Below are 11,407 nucleotides of genomic sequence, written 5' to 3' on the forward strand. Positions count from 1 at the left end.
AATGTGGTTCGAGAGCACAAAAAAAGCATGTAAAAGTTTAAATGATTCCGGAAAGGGAGATAAAAGAGTCACTATTTTAAGGGACAGGTGGCTCCTGCATTGCAACTGAAAGTACCGTGCATCAAAAGAGACGATCACTTAACATGCATCTCTTTTTTCCCCACCTCAAAGCAGCCTTAATCCAAGATTCACCTTCAATCCAAATGTTTCCACCCATTTTTGGTTCTGAAAAATAATCAAAGTATGAATCCTAACTAACACAGTGGCAATAATATACCCGTTTAAACCATTCCTAAAGGTGACAATGTCTAAGGATGCAGTATAATGGCTGATCGAGATGGCAACATGCAGAAGAAGAGCAGAAGTGTGTCCATTTTGAACCGGCATTGCTACTTCAGCACCACAGCAGAAGCCTTGCAGAAAACGGTATGGAGATGAAGGGTGTAGGCATAGCCAGATTCATCCACACACTGGGCGAAATAGAGACCTGGGTAAATGGGCCATATCCAAATGTATTACAGAATTGATTGTAATAAGAATTGGCCATATATTTCCCTCCAAGCATCACGAATGTGCACGTATGAACATTATAAGGAAAATTGTAACGTCACCCAATATATTAAGATCACTGGAATAAAGTCGAGGTTTTATTCACAAAAAAATTCCTAGCACGGTCATACGTTTTGTTAAACGGTAAATGCGTTAAAAACCAACCAGAATCTGTCAGATTTCGATAGCTTTCAGGCATTCTGTGCACAAGATTTGCATCCCATGCAACACCGCAGTTTTGCATTAATGTAATTGTGGCCGAGCTGATGCTCAGGGATTTTTTTAAAATCTTTATTTTTTAAACAGCCATTACATGACGACTGGATGTCTAAAACAAACGTGATGGGCTAACCTGACTCATCAATCTGAGTAATGAAAAGCGGTGATCGAAGGATGCATTGAAGGTCTCGCAGTCGAACATGTTCATGGGTGCATGGCTGCAAAAGCCAGTCATGCAATGGATTTGACTGTTGCTTATTTTTTACATATCGCACAGAATGAGCGGTTTAATACTCGAAATGGCTGAAAAGAGATCGGGGAACATATAGTGCAGGGTTTTAATCATTGCAAATCACATCCACTGACAAGCAAGCAGCCTGTCTGCCATGAGTTGAGCCGCTACTCCCTGGATGGCACAGGAGGGTAACTTAACGTTTAAATACCTGCTCGTGGTCTTTTGAATGTGACCCAGTTTACATGAACTAACAAACCGAATATGTTCCCCGAATATGTCCCCAAAGTCCTGGCCTGTGCATCAGGCATCTTTGGGAACACGGTGTCTTTGAAAGGAACGAGGAGGGAACAGGCAGAGATCATCCGCGTGAAACAAACGACAGTAAGTTAGGGGTTTTGCGTGTTGAGAAACCAACTGTAACGTTAGTCTTACCTCAGCTTCGTGTCCAGCTTCCCGAAGCAGCCATTAGCAGTATTCCCCCTTTACCGTCCGATCATCCGCCACACAGGTAACGTTACCGGGGCGGACCGAAAACCCGGCAAAACGACCCCCTCCCCCCGAACCGCCACCCCTTCGGACGGGTTTCTGCGATCGTCTCCCGAAAAAAAAAATACTAAACGCGCAGGTTATCGTCTTGTCGTCGATCTACAATCCCTCTTCAGCACATCTGTCTTTCTTTTCACAGTCCCCCAGAAGCACAAATGAGCGCGGCAGGAGCATCTTCAAACCCCCGGCGCGGCCAACCGCCGATCCGGTGAGCAGCCGCACATGCAACGGTGACAACCGCCTCTCGGTGCTCCGCGTTAGTCCGCCTCGACGTGGGACAGAAATCGCTGGAAGTAGCGGTGATGGTAGTGTGTGGGTCTCGGCGGCTAGCGCTCAGGCTAACCGCGATCACATCGCCTAGCAGCGGCAGTGTAGTAGCGCGTCGCTCGCGATGGTTTGCAGCAGCAGCGAGAGGTGGTGGGGTGAGAAGAAGAGTGATTAAATTGAAAAAAAGGAAAAGGAAAGAAAAACGGATGAACTAAATCGGGGTTTCACCGTCGCACCGCTACAAGTAGCGATGTGCATTCGCCAGGGACCCCCCCTCACTGCCGTTAATCTCGGATCGGCTCCGAGGCTGCTCGTCGCTAGAGAGGGTCTGCACGGTAAAGCGCGTCCCCGCTACAAAGCGCGCTCGCCTCGGTGTGTGTGCAGTGTTCACAAAATGGCCGCCTAAACAAACCCTACAACGGACTGCGCCCAGCGGCTGTTAGCGCGATTTGCCTCGGCATTTGCCTGTACAAGGGAGGAAAACGATACTTTTACGGGAACGATGATTTAGAAAACGCGCGCTGGAGTGCCTATTTCAAGCTATTAGATAAAGTGATAGGTTGCTTGAAGCCCAGGCAAACGAACAATGCCGAGGCTGTGGAGATGTGAAGCAGTTTACTCACACAGAGATAATCTGCGACCATAAATGGTTGACTGAGAAAACTTTTTATCTTAATTTAGCTCGACGTGTGTATTTCAGCACAACCGACGTGGGACATGACAATGATGAAGTACTTGGGACCCCCCCCCCCCACCCCAATTTTTTTATTTGTTAATTTTATTAAGTTAACAAGTTACATTCCCCCCGCTCGAAAACAGTTTAAGACCGTTTGCTGGTCTCAGTGTTTTTTTTAAAGTGATGTTTGGGGCTTTTTAGACAATTTGGTAAGAGGAGACCAGTTTAAACACAAACAAACCAGTTTAAGCTATTATTTTTCTGCTGAAAAGTAACCATGCGTCCCATTACATTGACTATATATTTTTAATACTTTGAATGATACAAAGGTCTAAATATTTTGAGCTTTACAAAGCACAACTTGCTGCAAAGTTAGGTTTTAGGCTTCATAACCGTTAAAACAAACGCCACCGCAGTTATATATCGTGTAATTTATTTATTTAATGAAACCACTTGTCTCTTCTGCGACACACTGCATTCGATTTGGTTAGTTATTTGATAGTGCTCAAATATAAGTCACTAATGACACTAGTTGATAAATCAAATATACATGTAGTTCTTCAAGAAAGTTTTATCGAGGAAGGGGTTGTCCAGTGGATGTGGAACTGATTAAGTTAACCGAGGTCTTTATTTACATCCTCTTTCATCATCATAACATGAATTCCTCATTGTTTCAGGCCGAGGGCACCATTTAAAACCGTCTGAATGTGCCAATGGGATAAAAGACAAGGTCACAAATGTGCCCAGCTCTCCCCACACCAAACATATTTATAGGTGTCTTTTTTCCTAACCTTTTAAGCTTTAACATTTACACGTCTGTAAGATTGTGTGAGGAAGTGAAGACTGAAATAAAGTCCGTCAGAACTGACCCTTGCGTCCCCTCTAGTCTTTATTCATGTGTGAGACCTACCGTAGTATATGATAAAACTTAAAAGTATATATTTTTAATTGGATATAAACGAATTGAGCCACCAGGTCAACCTAGCTTACTTAAAAATGTAAAAATGCAGGAAGTTCGTCATCAAACTCAAGGTGAAAGTTCATACCTTTACCTCTGACAGAGATTGACGCCATCTAGTGGTGTACAAAGATACAACAGCGAGTTCAACAGCGTCGAAAACCAAAAACATGCTTTTCAGGTCAAGTATACTGTTAAAATGGTCAGTAAATACATAATTTTTTAAATAAATGATGTCAGTAAATACATAATAATTTAAAGAAATCAATACATATTAAGCAATAGATCAAAATTTATATTTAAAGGTATTTGCAATTTTGTTTGTAAAATTCATTAAAGACTCCTGAAAAAAGAGATTGCGGTTTCAAACACAAAAATATTAAGCAGAAAACCTGTTTTCATCACTCATAATAATAATAATAAGAAATCTTTCTTGAGGGACAAATCACTATATTAGAATGATATCCGAAGACTGGAGTAACGGCTGCTGAAAATTCAGCTTTACAGCACAGGAATAACGTGGTTTTTAAAATATATTAGAACAGAAGACTTATTTTAAATATTTAACTTATTTACAATATTACGGTTTCACTGTATTTTTTTATAAAAAAAAAAAAAAGCTTCCTTGGTGAGCATATGAGACTTCTTTCAAACATAATAAAAAATCTTACCAAATGTAAACTTCTGAACAGTGCTGTAGAGACGGAGCTGGGACCCCTGTATGCATAATGCAGAAAATTTGTAAGGTTACATTTTAAGCTTGGGCACTAATAACATGCAAAAATGTTAATGTATTGACATACTTATTTATGGTGCTTACCTTGCTTTACTGTAGAGGTTAAGTGATAAAAGCATAAATCAGGTTGACGTTAACATTATAACAGTTTTTCACTGCAGGAGAGAATTTAAGTGAGGTATGTTTTGCACCAGAAAGAATACAAAGCAACATTTTGTACTGCTTTATGAAAACTGAACATATCCAGGAACAGTTCTTCAGGTGTTTTATTATTTGTCACTGTATGCATGAACATTTTATTTTATTTTAAAACTGCATTTCTACAATAAGCTAGAATTGATTTTCTTCTGTGGAATATTGTTCTATGAAGAGTCACCGTGTGTCTTCTCCAGTTCCACACACCAGTTACCCTGATCATGGTAGCTCCTAAGCACTTTAACAGCTGTCACACAACAGCACATCTCTTCTAGCTCTCCCTGCTGGAAGACGTGATAGTAGCGGTGGAATACAGGCCCCTGACTCGTGTTCTCCAAGGGGCCCTTTGTGCTTCCAATCTGCTCTCCCTTGGTCTTATCCGCATTACATTTGAGGTGCCACGGCACCAGGAGATCTTGGGAAAGGAAAGCGGTGCGGTTTGTATGGATGTGGATTCTGGGCTGTGTCACATTCTGCTCCTCTGTGCATTTCATGTCTGAGGCAGTTTTCCCATCATGCTCCTCCTGTTGGTTGAACATGTTTTCTTCTGTTTCAAGCTCACCGCTTCTCTCCACACTAGCCTCAGTTGTTCTTTCTTTCAGATATTTTGATTTCTGCTTGTTGTATTCCTGCTCCATGGCCCAAACGTAGATCAGAGCTCTTCCTCCCACCTTTAATAACCGAACCAGCTCTCTGACAGCAGCCTGTCTTCGCTCCTAACAACACATGCACTTTGTTCAGCATCATGTACAGATTTGCATGACTTTTTTTTTACATTTATGTATTTAAAAGATGTTTTGATCCATAGTGATTTATATTGCATTTAAAATGAATATTTTGTTAATTCATTAAACAATGAACAACTTTTAAGAGACAGAAGAACGCAGGAATCATTTTAAAAATATTTTTATGAGATTAAAATATTTAGGAGAAAAAACTATTTATTGAAAATAAGCTGCAAAAATACCTAATTCACAATTAGATCACAATCAGATAAATAACTTTCATGTGGAGGTAATAAGAAAAACAGAGAGATAATTATTCCTAAACAACAGAAAAACGAATGATTACATTATCAAAGTAAAATGTATTAAAGTTTGTTAAAAACACACTACTGTTTAAACGTTTGGGGATTTTTTTGTGTTTTTGAAAGAAGACTTACTGCATTTATTTGATTACAAATATTACAATTTACAAATTACATTTTTAAATGTCAAATTTATTTCTGTGATTGCAAAGCTGAATTTTTTAGCAGCCATTAATCCAACCCTCAGTGTCACGTGATCTTTCATAAATCATTTTCTGATATGAGGCTCAAGAAACATTTCTTATAATCATCAATGTTGAAAACAATTGTGAAGATTAATATTTTTGTGGAAACCATGATAAATCTTGTTTTTGTTTTTTTAAGCAAAAAATTCAAAAGAACATAATTTATTTGAATTTGTTTTTTTTTTGTAACCAATGTATTTACCATCACATTTGTTTAATTTTATGCAGATTCCTTTCTGAAAAAAGTATGATCTTTTTTTTTTTTTTCTTGGAAAAGCTGTAGCCTTTATGTTAGTTGACCAAAGCACTGGTGCTCTATGTACAAATAAGTGTTATTTCTCTCACAGCATCATGTTTCATGTCACAAAGTAGGTGGAAAATGGTTGTGAAAAACTAAATTATGAAAGACAAATAACATTATTACAGTGCAAGTGGACTTCAGAGGAAGTTCCCATTTGACCCTGGGCCACAAAACCAGTCAACTTTTAGAAATTGAGATTTATACATCATCTGATAAGAAGCAGAATAAATGAGCTTTTCACTGATGTATTGTTTTTTTGTTTTTTATTAGTAAAGGACAATATTTGGCTGATATACAACTAATTGAAAATCAGAAATCTAAGGGAAAAACGCCTTTAAAGGTGTGCAAATGAAGTCCTTAGCAATGCATATTACTAATCAAAAAATTAAATTTTGATATATTTATGGTAGATAATTTACAAGATATCTTTATGGAACATGATCTTTACTTAATATCCTATTTTTGGCATAAAAGAAAAATGGATAATTTTGACCCATACAATGTATTTTTAGATATTCCTACAAATATACCCCTGTGACTTAAAGCTGCACGCTGTAACTTTTCTCGCTCTAGTGGTTAATAAACAGAACAGAGTGCGTCTTGCAAAACAATACTGTAGTTGGAGCTACTTCTCTCTGTTTATGTCCATGACGACTCACGCAGGTACTGGGCTACTCCGCAGCGTAACCTACCCAAACCAGTCTAAAATAGTCCAAATACAAACTCTTATTATAGGTGTACAATACTGATTCATGGTGTACTTGCTTATTATATACATTTTGAACACAAAAAAGTTTTGAACTGCAGCTTTAAGACTGGTTTTGTGGTCCAGGTCCACAAATAATTTTTAAATAAGTTGTTTCCCCCTTAATTACACAGTATGCTCACCTGTGTTGAGAAATGATGTATGACTGCAATAGAGATGCAGGCATCACAGCTGCCACTGCGCAGCGGGACAGACAGCGCATCTGACACGAATGCCACATAACCCCGCTCAACACAGATCTGCACTAGATTAGCACTGCGGTCACAGCCCATCTACAAATGGACAGACAATAGGGGTTACATCCCAGATCTCTATTAGTGAAAGAGTTAAATTAATGGAAATCATCATAATTGTAATTAATAACCACGACCTGTCAGACCAAGTCCATCTTACTTCCTGGTACATTACTTACAGATATAACTTCAGGGTTGATCCCCAGGTATTTGCCATTGCCGCATCCGATGTCTGCCAGAATACTTCCAGGCGGCAGTGACAGTAGGAAATCTCGCACGCGGGGCCACGGTGAGTGTCGTGTGCTGCTGAAGTGGGAGGAAATCTCTTCATAGACCTGATGAACATACTGCTCCTCTAAATGACACGCATCACCTTCAGCAACAGGCACAGTAGGTGGAGAAGGCGGCCGCTGGCTATCACATACAGATGGATAGGCTACGACAGGAAATAAAATGATTCTTGTCATGAATGCACATGATTTTAAAAAATAAACAAATGCAGAATGACCTTCACATGTGATTTATATGTCTGTGCACTGCCAATCAAATTTTGGGCTTGGTATGATTTTTTTTTTTAAATATATGTTTAAAAAAAGGTCTCTACTAAGGCTCTATATATTTGTTCAGAAATAAAGTAAAAACAGTAATACTGTGAAATACAATAAGAACTTATAACGCTGAAATGCTGTGATGAATTGTCAGCAGCCTTCAGTGTCACATGATCCATTCAGAAATCATTCTAGTATGCTTATTTGTTGCTCATGAAACAATTCTTATTATCATCAATGTTAAAACAGTTGTGCTGCTTAAGGTTTTTGTAGAAACTGTGATATATTTTTGTAAGGGATAGTTCACCGGAAACATGAATCATTAATTACTCAGCCTCATGTTGTTCCAAACCCGTATGACCTTCGTTCATCTTTGCAACACAAATTAAGATATTTTTGAGGAAATCTGAGCGCTTTCTGACCCTGCATAGACAGCAAGGTAATTACCACGTTCAAGGCCCAGAAAGGTAACATCTAGGGTAACAACAAATAGTCCATATGACATCAGTGGTTCAACCGTAATTTTATGAAGAAATTGATGAATAAAGTCTTTTTTTTTTTTTCTTGTCGCACAAAAAGTAATCTTGTTGCTTCAGAAAATTAAGGTTGAACCACTGATGTCACATGGACTATTTTAATGATGTCCTTACTAGCTTTCTGGGCCTTGAACCTGGTAGTTGTGTTGTTGTCCATGGAGGGTCAGAGAGCTCTTGGATTTCATCAAAACTATCTTAATTTGTGTTCTGAAGAAGAACAAAGGTCATATGGGTTTGAAATGGCATTAGGGCGAGTAATTAAATGAAAGAATTTTCATTTTTGGCTAAACTATCCCATTAAAAATAACAGCAATTATTTAAAATAGAAATAAAATACAAATCTTGGTACTGTCACTTTTAATGCATCCTTGTTCAAATAAAAGTACTAATAAATTAAAAATAAATAAATAAATGTAAATGGTACTGTACTTAGAAATGACAAATATTTGCCTGCCTAAGCAAATACTTCACATGCTCACCACAGTTGCAGGGTACATGTCTGATTTTGCGGAACGTCAGAGATGTCCTGGTACCACGACGGCTAAGGGTCAGATTACTCAAGTCAGAGGTCATGACCCCTGACCCTTCAACCTCCGACACTGGTACCACATCAAACTTCCGAGGTGTTATGCTGACATGAAACATATACAAAACATGATCATCTCACCCTAAAACAAAGGATTTATAATATAATATACTTTAGTAAACATTGAATGATAATAAATTTAGAATGATGAAACACAAAATCAAACAAAAATCCAAAGAACGTATAGGTGTTTAGTGTTGTCTGCACAAATATTTCGGGACATATATTGTATTTAATGTATATGTACAAAAAAAAAGATCAAGTTTCTCACCCGTGAGTCCACAGATAACGGCTCTCTCCTTTCATCACTAGCAAACTCCGCTCTGGCAGAACCACAGCGACTGAACGCCCGTCAGGATGTTTAAAGTCCATTACAGTCTAAAGGAAAATAGCACGATGTCTTTATGTATCCATATAAGAAAATCATGAGGTTAATTTTCCATCTCCATCTTTGTTTTGACCAAGGAAAATCAGATAATCAATAATGTTGCTGCACCATGACCAATCAATAAGGCTACAAACAGGTCTGGTGTAACAGAACACCCTGACCCAACAATGTGTTTCATGCAAATCTATAAAAAATGTAAACAGAAACATATCATATCATATTCCCAAAAATAAACATATTTCTGGTAATCCATAATTACTGACATTTTGGTGCTTCATTTATTCGTACCTTTGCTCCGAGACTCAAGGAAAGGATGGGATCCTCAAAAGCAGAGTGAGTGTCCACATGAGGGGGAATCCCTGTACCAGACAATAACATTTAGTCCTAGAGGCAGACGTAAATCTCCCATCGGCTGCACAAATACATGATGTACTACCTTGTCCACTTTGGTATTGGTTTACAGTGAGCTGGTCTGGAAGGACACTTATGTGGCCATCAGCCAAACATCTTTGTAATAAAGCATCACATTCTGCCGGCAGGCCTGAAATGACAGGTGTCTATTCAATTTTAGAATTAATTATGACATTTAATAATTAGATTGTGTGTAAATATATACACTACCATTCTGGTATTTATAGAAAACGAATACTTGTATTCAGCAATGATGCATTATGTTGACCAAAAGGAAACAGTAAAGACATATTATTTTAAATAAATGCAGGTTGTTGTTGTTTGTTTCACTTTTTATTAATCAGAGAATCCTGAAAAAAACAAATGTAGCATGTTTTCCACTGAAATATTAAGCGGCACAAATGTATTCAACATTGAATGTAATAATCATGACTAGAGTAAATGGCAGCTAAAAATTCAGACATTACATGAATTAATAACATTTTAAAACATTAAAATAGATTTTGTCATACATGTTATATTTTACAATATTACTGTTTTTACTGTGTTTTTTTTAAGTAATAAGTGGGTATTAGAAACTTAAAAAAATATTTCAAAAACACTCATCACAAAAAAATAAAAGTGATGCAAAATATTTTAGATATTTTCATACTTACCACCTGGTAAGGGCTTGTCTTTGTCAACGTTGTTATTATCATACCGAAACTCATACCCATAATGCTTTACTCGTCTGTGTTTTAAAGCTTTCTGCACTGCAACACAAAAATAAACATTATTATCATTACTACTATTAAATAAGTCTGCTATATATGAATATGTGACAGAGGATTAAACAAAGTAATGTTTTTCTTTTTTATTTGCTGATTTACACTAATTCTTACCGAGGCTGTCAAGTATCTCTTACCTGTGACATCATCAGTATGTGGCATCCAATCAACAGCCTGAAGCAGCTGAAGCTCCTCCTCTGGAGACACAAAATCCTCCAACACAGACAGACCAGGAGGCAAAGCACAGGACACACTCCTGTCACCATCCACTGACAAACAAAGTTGAGATCCATTACAAACACTTTGTTGTAAGGCTCACTGAATAGATTATATATAAGACTCACGTGACATATACCTTTCTCAACATAGCTGAAATAAAGCATCACAGTCTGATCGTGACATTGCAGTGCTCGTCCATTGAGGAGTGTGCATGCATTCTGGCCTGCTTCGGTTGAAGAATATGTCACAAACGCATATGGTTTCGCTGGAGGGGTGAGGAGAGACTCGACAGGACCTCCCTCTTTGAGGACCTCCATTAGTGACTCTCTGCTCACTCCATTCCCCAAACCTCCATTAGACACCACCAGATGCTAAACAACAGACAATCACGAACAAACACATTACTGACAGCCTTTATGAGCCATTTATGGCGAGCGATGAACTGCATGTTTCACCATTTGAAAGAATAGGGAGTTTATACATTCAACAATCTTAACCAAGAGACTTGTTACTGAATGAAATATGCAGAAGAATGCAACTTTGATCAATTATTAATTCATAATTACCATTAGCATTCATTTACAAAAGAGTACGTAGATTCAGTAGTATCTTATACATTTACAGACTGTAATAAAAACGTATTTCGTATTCAAATACACACATATGATGACCGATATCTAACAGTGCTGGCTATTTAAACTCAACTGTGTGATTTGATCGATCCATATCCCACTGACAATTCATCAAAAGAAGCTTTTTAAGTACCTTTGTGGGATGGGACGCTGTGCTTATACCCTCGTGCTTCAATAAAGTGTGGCTGGCTTTAATTTGCCTTCGAAGCAGTTTTTTCTCTTCTTTAGTTCTTCTCACACTTCTTGTGCCGTCCATGCTGCTGTCTTTTGTGCAACCGCCTATTTGGTCCCCTCACGCAAGATCTTGATACTTGGTTCCTGTTGTTTTTCTGAAATTTTAGTTTTGTTTCCGATTTCTACACAGAAA

The 11,407-nt window shown here is 38.0% G+C and overlaps 2 protein-coding genes across 2 annotated transcripts in view; both read right to left on the reverse strand.

Moving 5' to 3' along the window:
• The window catches only part of LOC127975469 (dual specificity tyrosine-phosphorylation-regulated kinase 1B-like), a 43,325-nt gene extending 41,098 nt beyond the window's left edge, over positions 1-2,227 (reverse strand). Inside the window, exon 1 of the mRNA XM_052579588.1 lies at positions 1,436-2,227. The gene's annotated coding sequence lies outside the window, so the exon portion shown is untranslated. The remainder of the gene's footprint in view (positions 1-1,435) is intronic.
• Positions 2,228-4,435: 2,208 nt separating this feature from the next.
• On the reverse strand, positions 4,436-11,407 carry alkbh8 (alkB homolog 8, tRNA methyltransferase). Its single transcript, XM_052579596.1, has 11 exons — positions 11,174-11,407; positions 10,545-10,779; positions 10,327-10,458; positions 10,079-10,174; positions 9,448-9,552; positions 9,300-9,370; positions 8,895-9,001; positions 8,517-8,668; positions 7,133-7,389; positions 6,843-6,992; positions 4,436-5,097 (listed from the first exon to the last, which is right to left on the reverse strand). The coding sequence occupies exons 1-11, from the start codon at positions 11,294-11,296 to the stop codon at positions 4,549-4,551; spliced, it is 1,977 nt and encodes a 658-aa protein (XP_052435556.1). The 5' UTR covers positions 11,297-11,407; the 3' UTR covers positions 4,436-4,548.

Source organism: Carassius gibelio, chromosome B16, assembly GCF_023724105.1.
Source record: "Carassius gibelio isolate Cgi1373 ecotype wild population from Czech Republic chromosome B16, carGib1.2-hapl.c, whole genome shotgun sequence".
Lineage (NCBI taxonomy): Eukaryota > Metazoa > Chordata > Actinopteri > Cypriniformes > Cyprinidae > Carassius > Carassius gibelio.